Genomic DNA, 17,079 nt, shown 5'->3' with positions numbered 1-17,079 from the left:
TTTTTTCCACAGAGGCTGCACTTACCAGTGGTGCACTAGGGTTCTCTTTCCTCCACATCCTCGCCAGCACTTGTGTGTGGATTTGTGGATGGATGGTAGCCATTCTTACAGGTGTGAGGTGATATCTCATTTTGGTTTTAATTTGCATTTCTCTTATAATTAGTGATATTAAGCATCTTTTCATATGCCTATCAATCATCTGTATGTCCTCTTTGAAAAAGTACCTATTCAGGTCCTTTGTCGATTTTTTAATAGAATTGTTTGTTGTTGGGTTTTTTTGTTTTTGTTGTTTTCTTTTTTTCTTTTTTTTTTTTTTTTTTGGTGTTGAGTTATATGAGTTCTTTATAAATTTTAGATATTAACCCCTTATCAGATGTATATCATTAGAAAATATGTTCTCCCATTCAGTGGGTTTTCTTTTCATTTTGTTGGTTTCCTTTGCTGTGCAAAAACTGTCTAGTTTGATATAGTCTCATTTGTTTATTTTTTTCTTTTGTTTTCCTTGCCCAAGGAGATATATCAAAAAGAAATTGCAAAATGAAAAATATCTGAGATCTTACTGCTTACGTTTTCTTCTAGGATTTTTACAGTTTCAAGTCATACATTTTTCCTTTCCCAGTTCCTGGTAAATCGCCTGGTACATAGAATATGCTTCTAAATGTCTGTTGAATTGGAGCATTGACATTTTCATAGTGCATTATGGCTGTCAAAATTCTTTCAAATACATTATCTCATTTATCCCATAGAACAATTCCACCATCCAGGCATTATTATTTCTATTCCACAGTTGAGGAAATAGAGGTTAAAAGGGTTTAAGAAATTTGCTCAAGACCAGAGTTATTAAGTAAGCAGTCGGGGCTTAAATACAAATCTTCAGCTCTAAGTTTGGTGCCCTTAAAAGAAGCATCCACATATGGAAGAAAGAAAATGTTTTTCTAATTTAATTGTTTTAATAATTTAAAATTATAAATGTAGGAAAATTTGAAGTTCTGGGAAAACCTCATTTTAGTCGACTATTTATTGTAATGAAAAGTGCATGGCTAGTGTTCAGTAACTCTATGGTGCCGTCTGCAATCATCTGTCTCCAGCAAAACACTGACACTAAGTACCTCAGAGAAATGGTACTGCATGATTTCTCCCAAGTGAACCTACAATTCAGTAGGAGGAATTCAGAATATGTGTTTTACCAACGTTCTGAAACTACAATTTTGCTGTTAGTGCACTGAAGTGGTTGCTATCAGCAACCAGAGCTAGAAAAGCAAATAAGATACTCAGAAAGGAAGAGGAACATGAATCAATAAATAGCTGAAGTTGTTTCACGACAGGGGAGATCTCTTTAGAGCAACAGAAATACCATTTACAAACAACTTTCCATATATGATTACAGACAAGGTAGAGTCAAGGATTAGTCAGAAAGCTCAGAATGATTAATGGGCCTTGACCTTCAGCCCCCTGAGTTCCCAAAACTCAACTATGGGAACACATACAAATGTTTACTTTAAAACTTTGGAAGAACCATTCCCACAGCATTATCACGTTAGCACATTATTTACAGGATGCAGCATCAGCATGAGACAGAAAGGATAAGACAAGTGTGCATCATTCTATATGAGAACAAAATACCTACGGAGTTATGACTGATTTAAAGGCCGCTCAGAGAAGATGAATCAAATTTATAGCACTGTGCATTGGAAAAAGCAGCCATTACAAGTTGCGAACTTTGGCTTCGCTCAGTCTGAAAAAAAAAACTTTTGAAAGCTCTTGTGAGAAGGGGACTGCAACAGAGGGTAGTGCCCAGGGATTAATAATCAAATCAGGATGGCCCCTCCCAGGAAGGTGGGCTACTGGGTAGATGATGCATCCTGGGGGAGGGAGGGAAGGTGGATTTAAAATACCCTTGGAATGACCCCCCTCAACTTCTCAGTTTCCTAATTTATAAAATAAAGATGATAATACCTCAGAGATTTACTCTGGAAGCAAAGTGAGCTTACAGCTGTGAAAGCACTTTGGAAAGGAGAATGGGGTCCCTAATATAAAGGGGGATTGCTATGTTCTTGGGGCAAATGATTTCACAAGTGGGAAGGGAGCTGGGAGTCAACTTTTAATCATCTTTCATTTCATGGGCTGCGTAGAACCTGACACCCAACTCAAGTTCACAGTGCTGAATGCCTATACCAGAACACCTTCTCTCTTTCTCTTTGACAAATGGGACCCCTCCCCTTGTCAAAAATTCAGAATTCCTTTATGCAATTGACTCTACTTCACTCCATTGACATTTAACCTGTGTCCCTTTATAATTTCTGTGTGACATTGGAGTTACTAATGTTCTTTCTACACTGTTTCTCACATAGAAGTGTACCAGATTAGGTCTAACATTCCTTAAAAGTGGTTATTATTACTATTATTATTATTAAGTACTTTAAAAAACTTAGAGTGCTAGAGCAAGGTTTCTCAAAAGCAGCACTTTTGACATTTTGGGCCACGTAGGTTTGGGCTTTGGGTGTTGTCCTGTGCATTGTAGGTTGTTTAGCAGCATAATGGGTCTCTACCCATTGGAGGCCTATGGCAACTTCTTGTCCCCAGAGTTACGACAACAAAAATGTCCACAATCATTGCCAAATAATCCCAGGTAGGCGCTTCAAAATAATCTCCAGTTGAGAACCACCACACTAGATGGGTACAAACTAATATTATGAACACTGTAATTACTTTTATTTCTTCAGATTACTTGGGTTGATCCTCTGGACAGAGTAGGTATTCAATTAATATTAACTGAATAAATGAAAAAATGAGAAAAGGACTTCATTGGTTAGAGTTATAAGTGGCCCTACAGCATAAACTCTTTTATGATTAAGATTATATTATATAACAAATATTTTCCTAGTTGCCATCAAGTACATTCTCAGTATATGAACATATTATTAGCAATTATGTGTGTGCTAGTAATTATATTCTTATACACACACAAAGATCATAACTAGCAGTAGCTTTGTCCCTAGCATGTAAATTATGAACACATCTATGATGGCTAGTATCCTGTTTATCTATTAAGCATGAGATAGAAATATTAAATTCTAGGAAAATACTACATCATTTTTTGAGAAGTATTATTAGACCCATTTCCAGAGAATTGATTCTACATGTAAAAATATTACAACCAGTAATTCTAAAAAGACAATGACAAATAGAGAATCACAGATGAGTGGACTTAGGAAATTTCTATTTTCTTTAAACCTAAGTTTTTAAATATCAATGGATCGTTAATCTTTTCCAAAACCAGAAGGTTTGTAATATCTTCTGATACTTGGAAAACCTATATTAAGTGGCATTCCAGCTTGAGCTATTAAAGACTGCTGATGTTAGTTAGATTTTCAAGAACTAGTACTTTTTGACCATCAGTGTTAAAGAACACAGCTGATGAGTTCATCTGCTCATCTTCTCTGCAGACTCTCAAGTCTTCAATCAACAGGCTGCATTTTCCAAATGACCACCAATAAAGTGTTCTTATCCAAAGAGGGCAAATACAGACAAAAGACTTGAGTGACTTCTCTTTCAGACACGATCACTCACCCTTCTGGTGGTTTATTGCTAAGCACCATTTTTTGGAGGGAATCCTAATTTAGCAGCAGACCTCTATGAAACACTATGCTAAAAAAAAATAAATAAACTACCTTCGACTGCGGTGTAGCAACTTGTGGCAAGTCCATGCCCTTTTCACCACATAACACCTGAAAATCCAGATGAAACACAGGAAACATCTATTGAAAGGCATCTGATAGCTGATGAGACTAGTGGGTGGTGAGTGGCTAAGATCTCAGAGAGAAGATAACCACAGAAAAAACAGTCTAGTGTTGCACATGGCTCTTTCCCTTGTGTAATTTGCCTATTCTTGGCATGGTGCTAAAAACAGAGAATGTAAACATGGGGCCACTGCAAAGAGACAGAGAAGCCAGTAGAGTTTTGGCAATCCCACAGGGGTAGAGAGACAAAATTTAGTATTTTGGTGCTGCCAAAGGGACAGGGTAGTAAAGGGTCAAGTAAACAGTGAGAAAGGAAATACAGAAAAATAATTCAATTAAAAAATGATCAAAGATACTGAATAGATGCTTCTCCAAGGAGGACATACAGAGGGCCCATAGGCATATGAAAGGATGCTCAACATGACTAGCCATCAGAGAGATGCAAATTAAAACCACAATGAGTTATCACTGCACACCAGTCAGAATGGTGATCATTAATAAATCTACAAACAACAAGTGCTGGTGAGGATGTGGAGAAAACAGGACCCTAGTGCACTTTTGGTGGGGATGCAGACTGGTGCAGCCACTGTGGAAAACAGTATGGCATTTCCTCAAAAAACTAAAAATGGAACTGCCTTTTGACCCAGAGTTTCTGCTGCTTGAAATATACCCTAAGAATCCTGAAACACTAATTCAAAAGAACTTATGCACTCCTATGTTCATAGCAGCACTGTTTATAATAGCTAAGTGCTGGAAACAGCCTAAGTGCCCATCAGTAGATGAGTGAATCAAAAAATTGTGGTACATTCATGCAATAGAATGCTACGCAGCAGGAAGAAGGAAGGAATGCCTACCTTTTGCAACAGCATGGATGGAACTAGAGAGTATTATGCTAAGTGAAATAAGCCAGTCAGTGAAAGACAAATACCATATGATTTCACTTATAAGAGGAATCTAATGAACAAAATAAACTAACAAGCAAAATAGAACCATAGACATGGAAGCATGGAACAGACTGACAGAGGCCAGAAGGAAGTGGGGAGGAGGATAACAGTGGAAAGAAGGGAAGGGACTAGACAAAGAACATGTCTAAATGACCCGTGGACATGGACCACAGTGTGGAGATTGACTGGGAGGGGTGGGGTAGGATGGGTGGAGGAGGACAAAGGGAGAAAAAATTGGGACAACTATAATAGAATAACAATAAAAAATAAACTTAAAAAAAAAGAAAGAGAAAGGAGACACAGACAAATAGCTAAACTGGGAAAGATTTTCCCTTAAGGAATTTGCCACAAAGAGCAAGAAGCTAAAGAGCTCAGCAGAAAACCTCTGTAAAGTCAAGTAGAAATTCGAGCGAACCTATTGTTCTCTGAAGAAAAATATTAGAATTTGGGACTGCCCAAGGAGGCAGAGAATGCAGTAAACATCTCAGCTTCTCAGTTGGGCCCACTGGAGAATGGCATCCTCAGAAGGGAAACAAACCAGAGGGAGATGGAGCCTTATTAAGATGCCTTATAAACACAGCATAATCGGCTCAGTCTCTGATTGGATCAAGGTGATCTGTTTGCACTCTATGTGCTTACCCTTCAGGAGAGTTTGTTGCCCCTACTGTCAGCCAACAGCCTTTAGCTTCTTAAAGTTCTGCCTCAGCTGCAGAGCGCTGCCTCGCCCAAGGCACGCCTTCCCAGGAAGGACCACACCCAGTGATTGACAAACTTGGGGGTAGACAGTCATGCCCAGCGTAATGACAGGATGCGTTCTGAGAAGTCCATGTTAGGCAACTTTGTCCGTGGGTGAACATCATGGAGTGCACTTATGCAAACCTGGATAGTACAGCCTCCTACACACCTAGGCCGTATTATACAAGCGACTGCTCCTAGGCTACAAGCCTGTACAGCACGCTACTGTACAAAACACAATGTTAAATCAAGCACAAGTGAAGGCGGTGCAAGGAAGAGACATGCTATACACAGGATGCAGGAGGCTGCGGCCACGTAACTTGGCATACAGTTTTACAACAAACTATTTTAGTTTGTAGAAAGAGTGCACTCTAAAATATGATTAAAAGTATATTTCAGTACATATATAAAGCAGTAACACATAGTCATTTATTATCATTATCAAGTATTACGTGCTATACATAATTATATGTGCTATTCTTTTATACTACAGGAAATGCAGGAGGTTTATTTACACCAGCATCACCACAAACATGTGAGTAATGCGTTGTGCTACGATGTCTGGATGGCTACGATGTCACTAAGTGATAGGAATTTTTCATCTCCATTATAATCTTATGGGACCATTGTTGTATATGAGGTCCATTATTGACCAAAACATCCTATGCAGCACAACATTGTAAACACCTGGCTATTTGGCCCAACACAAACAACTCTCTCAAGCCATATATGCCCCAGAGCTTCCCATGGATTTAATTGAGGCTTTAATGGGTATGGATCTTATTTCAACACCTCCCCCTGACCAGTCCTGCTTTCTCTCTCTCATTTATACAAGTGCTGATACCTGATAAATACCCTGTACAACCAACTCTATTTCAGTAACTGTTCCTGGAAAACCCAGCCGGTGACAGTCACAGGAGTGGTCAGAGAGAGTAGGTGAAAGATGAGGTTCTTGATCTGGATCACTTACAACTGAGATAGCAGTGAAGTTAGCATCACTGATGTTTAAGAGACATTTTCTGGCATAAAGGGGTGGTCCAGATTTTTAAACTCTCATCAGAGGTGAATTGCAATAGTGTGTCTATGGAAAGAAATGCACTTAGTTGGGTAACTTATCAAGTGTTTGAGATGTATGGAGGAAAAGTAACTGTCAGGACAATGGATTGGATGGCTTACTGCTAAGGATCCATGTCCTAGAAAAGGATAACTCAAGACTACAAGCAACAATAACTCACATGTGAAAGCCAAAGGGCCTCTCTAGTAACTTAGAGAGAAGTTCTTACATACTGGAACAGGAGAGTCTAAAAAGCTGAGGATCAGAAAAGATCAATAATGTAAACCCCACTAACATTAAAACCAATGGGGAAAGACTGGGACAACTGTAATAGAACAACAATTTTAAAAATATATATTAAGCAAGTAAATAAATAAAGTAAAATTATAAATGGGCTTTTTTCAAAAAAAGTAAAATAAAACATTCTATTCCATCATAGGCACTACTCAGAGGGAGAAAAGGGAAGCTGCAGAGTGGGAAGTCTTCACAACGCCTATGTCCCACAGATTGCATATCTAGAATGCATGAAGAACTCTAAGTTGGGAACAAAGATCGACTACCCAATAAAAAAATGGGCAAAATATTTGGACAAACACTTTGCAAAAAGAAATACTCAAATAAAAAAACTTTTTAAATCAATCAATTATATCAGGAAATGCAACTTAAAACCACAAAGTCTTGGCCGGGTATCTTGGTTAGAGCATTGTCCTGATATGTCAAGGCTGTAGGTTTAATCCCTAGTCAGAGCTCATACAAGAATCAACCAACAAGTGCATAAATAAGTGGAACAACAGATCAATGTTTCTCTCTCTCTCTCTCTTTCTCTCTGTCTCCTTTCTTTTCTCACTCTAAAAATCAATAAATAAAAAATCAAACTCATGGATGTAGGTGTAATAATTATATATCATTTCTACATAGAGAATTATGAAACATGTTTGAGAAAAATAAAGACTTTAATAAGGGAAGATGTATTCTGTGTTTATGAACTGGAAATCTCAGCATTTTAAAAATGTCATTTTTCCACAAATTGACTTACAGATTTTGTACCATTTCAAGCAAAATCTCAAGAAGTTTTTCAGTGTTTATGTAAATTGACAAGTATATTATAAAATATATGTGGAATTGCAAAGGAATATTACTTATTGAAAACAACCAAATTGGAGGACTTGTTATTTCTAAATATTAAAAAAACTCAAGAAGATGCAATACTATTATCCGAATTGCCGAAATGAAGAAGGCAGATAATACCAAGTGTTGGGGAGGATTTGGAGCCATGTCATTTTCACACATAGCTCATAGGAGTGTAAATTGGCATAACCGCTTTAAAAACTCTTTTGCTGAACAAATACATGACCATGCTCAATCAAAGATAGGTACAAAAAATAGTCATAGCATCACTACTCATAATAGCTGGAAACAACTCAATGTCCATCAACAACAAAAATACATTGTAGTATAGTCATATATTAGAATACTATACAACAATGAACAAATCACAAGAAGATGAAAACATAATGGACCTCTTAAATGTAATACTGAGCAAAGACAGCTAGCTACAAAAGGAGTACACACTGTATGATTCCATTGATCTCAAGTTCAGAAGTAGGCAAAACTACCGAAGGTGCTGGAAGACAGGAAAGAGGTACTTTTGGGAGGGTGACATGACTGGGAAGGGGCTTGAGAGTGTTTCTGGAATGCTGTCAATATTCTATTTCTTGATCTGGATTCTGATTACATGACTGGTCACTTTGTTAAAATTTTCTGCACTGTACACATTATTTGTATGCATCTTTGTATGAGTAATATATTGGGTTGGCCAAAAAAAATTTTTTTTCCATAAGATGGCTCTAGTAGCACTTAGTTGTCTTTAACTTTATTTGAAACAATTTTGTTAGATTGTATTGTGATAGCTGTCATTGCAGCATGCATTTTTTAAAAAACATCAAAATTGGTGAATTTTTATATATCCATTTTAATATCGAAGATGGAAAAAATATACATTTTGACATATTATGCTTTATTATTTCAAGAAAGGTAAAAACACAACTGAAATGAAAAAAAAAAGATTTGTGCAGTATATGGAGAAGGTCCTGTGACTGATCAAACATGTCGAAAGTGGTTTGTGAAGTTTCGTGCTTTATCTGAAGGACAACACCACCCCCTCAGAGCATGCACAGTAGAGTGACATAAACTACATGTGCCTATCAAGTTTGCACAAAACAACATGTGCTGGAGATTTCTTGCCGGACAATATGTCATGGTCAGTAGCCCAGTTGAAGTTGATAGCAATCAAATCAAGACATTATCTGAGAACAATCAATGTTATAACATGGGGGAGATAGTCAACATGCTCAAAATATCCAAATCAATAAAGTTATTGGTGAAAATGAAAAGTGTGTCCTTTATTTTATGGAAAAAACTAAAAGGACTTTTTGGCCAACCCAATACTTCAATTAAAACACTTTTAAAAAATGCAATGAAACAAAGAGACTTACATTGCTTTCCTTTTTCCTGCACTGGTGAGAAGCAGCTCCTGCTGATGTTGCTACTTTCAGTCTGGTTTCTAAACTGGGAGCATCTGAGGAAATTGGGCCAGGAGGTGTTCACCATCCCCAGGACTGATTCACAGCCCTCTTTTGCAGCCTCACAGAAGGACCAACAGGGCAGGATTCCATGACTAGAAGAAAAGAGAAAGGTGAAAATTAATATTTTTACAGGCTACTTTTTGAAAAAAATAACGTAATCAAAGTTTGCCACCATGGCTGCAGTATTATCTTAATTTATATTTCCTGCATCAACAACTTAAATTTCTATGTTCAATCCTGTAACAAGAATGTCAGCCGCCCTAACATCATGGTTCTAGAGGGAATAAGCTAGTTCCATAACATACCATTTAACTATCTACTGTAGAAGCACTGACTTCCTCAATAATTTTTTTAGAGTTCCCATACGAAAGTAAACCTGTCTACCAAAAAAGAGCTCTACGTGATATCAACAGGAGTAAATTAACATGAAAGGCCTGCAAATTGGAAAGGCAGAAGTAGGTCACAAAATAGATTAATCTCATTTCTTTTTCTTCCCTTTGAGAATTTTAAAGTATCTCTGAGAGGCAGACAGAGAGAAAGCTGTTCCTTAATTTCCACTGCCTCCCTGGAAAAGAAGCATAAAGACAGGTAGCAACTCAGTTATCAATGTTTATTGCAGAGAGCAGGACTGGAAGCCATGTTTAGAGCATGTGCAGTAGAGCAATGACCCAGGGGGATGATGCAGCAGAGTTTCTCTCCCAGGGTGGAACGGGCCGAATGTCTCAAAGTAACTTGCTCTCTGGATATGTCATCCATGGTCTGACATCCTCTGCTTATATGCCTCTTTTGGTTGCAAAGTCATGTTGATTTTGCACAATTTCTCGTAAACATGTTTTTCTTCATTTGGATACACATATGTTGTTTTCTTCAGTCCTGATAGGCACATGTTGTATACATCAGCTCTGATAGGAACATGGTTAGTTCTGATTGGCACATGTCATTTCGTGCAACCTCGTTAGGCACATGTGGTTTATATTGCTCTACCACGCATGCTCTGAGAGGGCGCTGTCACCCTTCGGATAAGCATATATTGTCTGCCATGCTGTACTGTGTATGCTGAGGGGCCAAGTCATTCCACCGGGCCATTGCTGTACTGTGCATGCTCTAAACATGGTTTCAGGTCCTGCTTTCCACATTTATCTACAATTATAAACAATATATTTACCTACAGTTTATAAACAGTATTTATCTTTTCAGATTCCTATTTTATCTTCTGCAAAATAGAAAATACAAAAACTGTCTATTAATGGTAAGAATAATGATTCCAGAGCTTGTCTTTATTCATCTGACATGCAATAAAACACTTCTGGTTCCACAGCTCTGTGTCTGGAGACTCTGATGCTACAATGCCAAGGCCGTGGACTTGTTCTCTTACAGACCCAGGTGGCTTTTTCTACTTTGCAGCTACAGACTGTATTGCTCACCCTGGCTGGTAAGCAAGCTGGCAAAGTCATTTCAAATGGTTTTAAGAAAACTGGGAAAGAAAATATACAAAGCAAAGCACACACTTCACAAATGTAGGGTCACTAAAATAATTCAGAACCACACAATATTAGATCTGTAAGAAACCTTAAACAACACCTCATTCAAATCCTTCATTTGAGACAGGATCTGATTCTGGGATTGACTGAAGGTCCACAACTTCTTAATGGCAGAATTGGGAAGAGAATCCAGATGTTTTAGTTTTTAGTTTACACTCTGTTTACTCTCCTATATTGTCTATTCTCATATAATAACATAATTGGGCTTTAGAAGTATGAATAGGGTATTTACAATAAATGGGATACACGAACCACTGAGTTAAAATAAAACTGATAAGAGTCCTGTGAAAGGATTTTGGGAGAGAGATCTTATTATATATAAGAAGGAAAAGGGGTACTCAGCATTATATTCAGATACAAGTGCTACTGACCTTCCTCTCAGAAACTTGTATTAAAACTGAGTATCTTTTATTAGAGTTCTGATATTCACATAGTTATCTACCTACATTAATATGTGATTAAATTTGTTAGTGAAGATGTGGATGGAGAGGATTTGCACTTGAAAGATTAGGTTTAAGGCATAAAATATAAACTGGTCCCGAAAAGTATATTGGTGTAGAAAGAACACCTAACTGCTATTCAAAAAAATATATTAGATATTTATAGGACTAAGAAATTATCACTTAAATAACATTCTCTATCTTATTCCAGACAGGTTAGATCTATATTTGCTCACGTAAAACTTAGGTACATGGTTGAGGAAGGTGGAGAATATACAATTCCTGTGCAACTGCTTACACTTTGCTAGACTTTGTTCTGAGTGCTTCATGTGCATGCACATTCATTTCTCACTACGGCCCTGGTGATAAGTACTAGCACTATCATCCCTAAAACCCAATAAGGAAACTGAGGCACAGGAGAAATAACTACTCTCTTACACGTCAGTCCTCACTTCAGGAATGTGTGTTCCAAAAATGTAACTACAGGGTAGTTAAGAACTTGATAGGCACTTTCCAAGTGGACCAGCCATATACACAGAGGCTGGGTTCTCCCTTCATTCTGAAAACTCCTAGTTAACCTGCAATGAATCAGTATTGCCAAAGGGGCTAAAGAACACAAGGAAAAGATTAAGTTCTTTATTTTTCCTTTCCACATGTGAGACAGCTTACAGGAAAGCTACAAGACAGGCTAGGCTTGGTTTTGTCATTCTTCCTTTGCCTTGGAGACCCTGACGCAGGTCCCAGTCTCTGATAGCATCCTGACCACCCCCACTCTAAGCACCCCACCTAGACAGCCACCTCGACCAGAGCAATACATGCTCTTAAACATTTTCTTCCTTTCCAGCAATTGAAATTACATTCCCCAAGTGAGCAAATCACAACTAGGCTTTCAAAGAAAAAAGGATGAAAATAATACAGAGTAATTTATAATAATAGATGGACACTTAACCCTCCCAAAGGTGTTTGCATCATTAGAAGATTTGCTGGAGCAAAGGGATCTCTAATTAATGAAATTCAGATGCCATTTCCAGGGAAAAAAAACCCATCCAGCATGTGGGGTGGAGAAGATTACCGCAAAGCTAACACTGCAGGTCCGACTCTCCCAAGTGGCTTCTGGACCTTTCCTCACTTTTGAACCCACATATCTTTTTGATAACTCTACATTTTTCTCAGAATCTTCTATAGTAAGAGCAATGAAGCTTCAGGAAGGGGCCGGGCAGACCGTTTTCACATTCTAAAGCTGAGTCTTAACTCAGAAGCTGACATTCTCATTGACTCTTACTGTGATCATTTTCTGCAGGAAAGCGTACGTCTGCCGCCCGAAAACTGTCACATGGCCACTCCTCACTGTCTGCTCTTGTGCCAACAGTTCACTCTCACTGAGACTCAATTTCCTCATTTGAAAAGTCAGGGGTTTGGAAGAGCTGAGTTTACATGGTCCTTTTACCACTAACATTTTGTAAATCAAAATGTATTCTTTAACACAATGCTTCTCAGAGAAACAGTGATAATCCCACCAGATTTGCTGAATTTCAGAAGGTAACAGACATTTTTTTTTCTCGAGATTTGTTCTGGGACTATATAAAGACATTAAAATACCATTAGGCCTTACGTGCTAAAAATAGGTTCTAAGAAAAATGTGTAGAGTGTTTCCAAATAGCTCTCTTAAGAGGTGCAACCAACAGAGACCCGTAAGCCTTAAATTGCTAGACATGGACATGTGAAATGGTGATAGAGTATTAATAACTAGCAGCCTTTTCAAACAGTGAGCAAAATGAGAAGCCATTTGTTCTTGCTTTGCATGAAATTCAACTGCCTATGAGGGGCTGAAGTATTTTGCTTTCATCGCATGGGACAGTGTGATGAGATAGACCACACTATTTTGGAATATAAGTGTCTCTATCCAAGCAACAAGCAGACTGACATCTGAAACAGTGCTCAGTGCAGGGCAGGGGTCGGATCTCGCTATCAGAATGCTATTTTAGAAATGGTGATTGTTTTGAATCGATGTGTGAAGGGCACTGGGTGTCGTGTAAAAGTCCCTGGAACATTTCAACTAAAGTTTACTCAGAAAACAGATATATAAGCAATTATACTATATAGTAATAGTGAACTTTTTATTGTATTTCCACCAGGAAGGATGTTCTCAAATTATTTATCTACAATAATCTTGAAGATTCTATTTATACATTTTTAAGCAAATTTATCTACCAAAAAAATTAGATATTTTTCTTTGTCGTGCAGTTTGGAACCACATGTCCCCATACACCCAAAACTTTATAGACTTTATCTGCAAAAAGAAGTTCTGATAAGACCTAATGTTAAAATTATTGAATAAGCTACAGCTACAAAATAGATTTATACAAGTATGAATTCTTAAGTGTTACAAATAACTTTTTCTAACTTTTTAACTACTTTTTGACCTACAGAAAAGTTACAAGAATAGTACAGAAAGTTTCCATGTATCCTGTATCCAGGGTCCCTCAAGGTTAACACTTTACACAACTGCAGTATAATTATCAGAACCAGGAAATTAACATTGGTACAATACCTTTAATTATATTAAGGACCCTGTTCAAATATCCCATAATTCTCCATTTAGGATCCCATACCCCACTTTTACTTTTCAGAAATAAACTAACATTTAAATATATTAGGGGAACTCAGGACTTAAAACTATTTTCATTAAAAAATAAATAAAAAAAGAGTCTTTGTGGCAGGCAATCTCTAAGATGGTCCCCAAAGACCCCAGTCTCCTGGTATTCAGGCCCTGGGTAAGTCCCTCCCTTTTAGTGTGGGCTGGCCTAGTGACTTGCTTCCAACCAATAGATGGGTAAAAGAATATGATTTTTTGTGGCTTGCCTGTTGCTAGCGTTCCTTCTGTTGGAGATGACATGATTTATATATTCATCCAGTGGTGTGCTGGTAAACTGGCTCCCTGAAAACAAAACTCTCATTTGTAGCATTTGCCATACTAGGGAGACCCACATAACAAGTACTTCAGCATAGCCTCTGGTCAACAGCCAGCTGGAAACCGAGGCCCTCAGTCCAATAGCCCTTGAGGAACTGAAACCCTTCCAACAATCACATGAGCTTCCCCAATCAAGCCTTCAAATAAGACCCCAACCCTGAGCAACTCCTTAATTGTACCCATATGACAGACCCTGAAGCAGAGGACCCAGGTAAGTCACTGCCAGATCCCAGATCCACAGACTCTGAAATCTGTTGGGAGTATTCACACCACAGAAATCATCAAATTCTCCAAATGATAGTTTTGCTTTGTTTTTCAGGGAGCCAGTTTACCAGCACACCACTGGATGGATGCCTGTATCATGTCATCTCCTACAGAAGGAAAGCTGTTTTTATTATCTCCGCTGAAAGGGAAATTACTGTCTTGCACTTGAACCAGATCAACGTTATGTCAATATCAGCTCATTATCCCCCAGCTCCACCACAACCACCACTCCTCTGACATGCACGGTTTTGTTGGTGGGAATACCATCTACCCAAGTCCTCAAGTCCCAACGCCTTTGCCTCACCCTCAACCTCACCATTTAAGTGTAATTAATTGTGAAGTACTGCTAATTTTACGTCCTCAAATCCATTTTTTCTCCCCATTTTATGCTCTAGTAAAATTAAACTAGTTGGAGTTTCCCTAATAAACAATAGATCTAGGCTGCTACTCTACTTGAAATGCCTTCTTCTTCTACCTTGTCCACGTGGCAAACTTCTATTCACCTTCTAAAACCCAATTCAGCTGTTACCTCGTCCTCGGAAGTAGCCTTTTCTAACAATGCCAGATGAAAAGTTCTTCCTTCCTCTCTGCGTTACCCACTCACCTTGTAAACTGATCACATTGTACAGCCGTTTGATGTATTCATGTCCAGTTCCCTGCTATGCTGAGTCTCGTGAAGGCAGAACTGTGTGTTATTCAGCTCTACATCCCCTGCGCCAAACTGTGTGCCTGGCACATTGTGGGTGCTAATAAGTGCTTGATAAAAGAATAAATAAATTGATCACTTTCCTAACATCCTTGTTGAAGGACCTGATGTCAGAAGCTGAGAAGAAGCTCCCTCTCAAGCTCTAAATGTGCCTGGCAAGACCTTCTACTCCTCCGTTACGTCTACCCCCCCCCCCCCTTATGTCTACTCCCAACACTCACAGCCTTGCCCCCAGTCTCTGCTTGCAGGACTGGTTTTGTCAGGCCCTCTTTCCCACTTATATCAGTTACCACAGGACATTCAGAATATCTGAGTCTTCCTCCCTTTCTAGATCCCTATATCCAGAGGGATCAAATGTAATCTTCTCAGTGAGGTTTTCTTGAGCAACACTTGGCTTAAAATTGCATCTCTTGCCACCCTACCCTCAGTCCCCCAAAGCTTCCTTGCTGGATATTTTCCATTGCATTTATCTGACATATAGTTATTTATTTATTTATTTATTTATTATCTATTTATTTGCTTACTGCCAATCTCCTTCCAATATAATATAAGCTCCATGAGGTCAAGGATTCTTGTCTATTTTGTTTGCTGCTTTATCCCTAATGCATACAGTCAGCACTCCATAAGTATTTAGTGGAGAAATTAATGAATCACATTCAAAGTCTAAATTTGGTGGCCTGCTTGGAATAAAGCTATCAGTAGCAAGACCTGGAGCAGGGCCATCACTACCAACTTAATAGGCCGTACAAGAGCTCATGCCATCTCTGCTCATCTGGTCCCCTCCCCTTCAGGTCAGCAAATTCTACACATGCTGTTTAGTCTTAAATAAGTCCCATGTAAGAGGAAAATGTCAGTAAAATTGCTAATGGATGAAAAGCCTGCAATTAAATGTCTGACTTAAAGGCCAAGAGCAGGGTGTCTCCCTTAGAATAGAGAAAGTTGAGGAAATACCAACAGATAAACGCAGCTTAAATTAAGATGGGTGTGAATAATGTAAAACCACACAAACAGCCCTGACAGAGAATAGAAAATTCATCCTTCTAACCAAAATGAACCTGATTCTCATTAATCCTTGGCATACTTACCTGGGCCCATGGGATAGAGAACTGACAAATCACCAAAGAGACGTGCAATTGTTAAATTGTTTTTGCAGCTGTTTTGATTTTTGCACAACATGAAATGACACCTTCAATATAGATCTTTGAATGGATTGAATCACAAATATTAAATCTAAATTCTAGCCACATCCACATAATGTCAAGCAATTGTCAAGGAGCAAAGTCAACAAACTACTCCACTAAGTTTGATGAAATACACGTGCTCGAGACACCATCAGTGACACATGACAAGGCATTTTGAGAAAGACTTGAGCTGTCATTGCTTGACCTCTTTGCTTTACATCTTTGTAAAATAAAAATTAACATTAGCCCTGGCTGGTGTGGCTCAGTGGATTAAGTGCCAGCCTGTGAACCAAAGGGTTGCTGCTTTGATTCCCAATCATAGCACATGCCTGGGTTGTGGGCCAGGTCCCCAGCTGGAGGGGGTGTGAGAGGCAACCACAAATTGATGTTCCACTCCTTCACTTTCTCCCTCCCTTCTTCCTCTCTCTCTCTCTCTCTATATATATATATATATTTTTTTAAGTTAACATGAGTTATCTGGTGGTATATTACCCCCACTTGAAGCCATTTGGGCTTGTAAAATAGAAGCTTATCATGGATATTTTATGTATAATGCCCCAAAGCATACTAGGTCACCCATGTTGCCCGAGGTTGAAAAGGAACTAGGACACACTGGCCCCTTACACAGCCAGGTGGCCAGCACTTGGTGTAGCTAAAAAGACTGTTGCTCTCAGGGTAGCAGGTAAAATCAGAGGAGAAGTGGCAAATGACTTTCAGAATATTTACTTGGTAATAGCATCAAAGCCTTTCTTTTTCCTTTGCCAAATGACTTTTTTAAAAATTAGGACTATAAAAAATTTTAATTCTGTCATGTTTTTATTTATTCCCAAATATGGTTATGGGACACGGGTAAAATCTTTAGTAAAATAACTTAGCTGTATGTAATCATTCTCCATTTAGAAAAAAATAATAATAAAA

At 38.3% G+C, this 17,079-nt stretch overlaps 1 protein-coding gene across 1 annotated transcript in view; it reads right to left on the bottom strand.

The window, feature by feature from the left end:
- The window catches only part of CORIN (corin, serine peptidase), a 183,390-nt gene that overhangs the window by 102,629 nt on the left and 63,682 nt on the right, over positions 1–17,079 (bottom strand). The window contains exon 5 of the mRNA XM_090266913.1: positions 8,969–9,150. Coding sequence (XP_090123039.1) covers positions 8,969–9,150 — 182 coding nt within the window. The remainder of the gene's footprint in view (positions 1–8,968; positions 9,151–17,079) is intronic.

This window comes from Furipterus horrens, unplaced genomic scaffold (genome assembly GCF_987537825.1).
Source record: "Furipterus horrens unplaced genomic scaffold, mFurHor1.1.pri manual_scaffold_2, whole genome shotgun sequence".
NCBI classification, from domain to species: domain Eukaryota; kingdom Metazoa; phylum Chordata; class Mammalia; order Chiroptera; family Furipteridae; genus Furipterus; species Furipterus horrens.
This window is presented reverse-complemented; position numbering and strand designations above follow the sequence as displayed.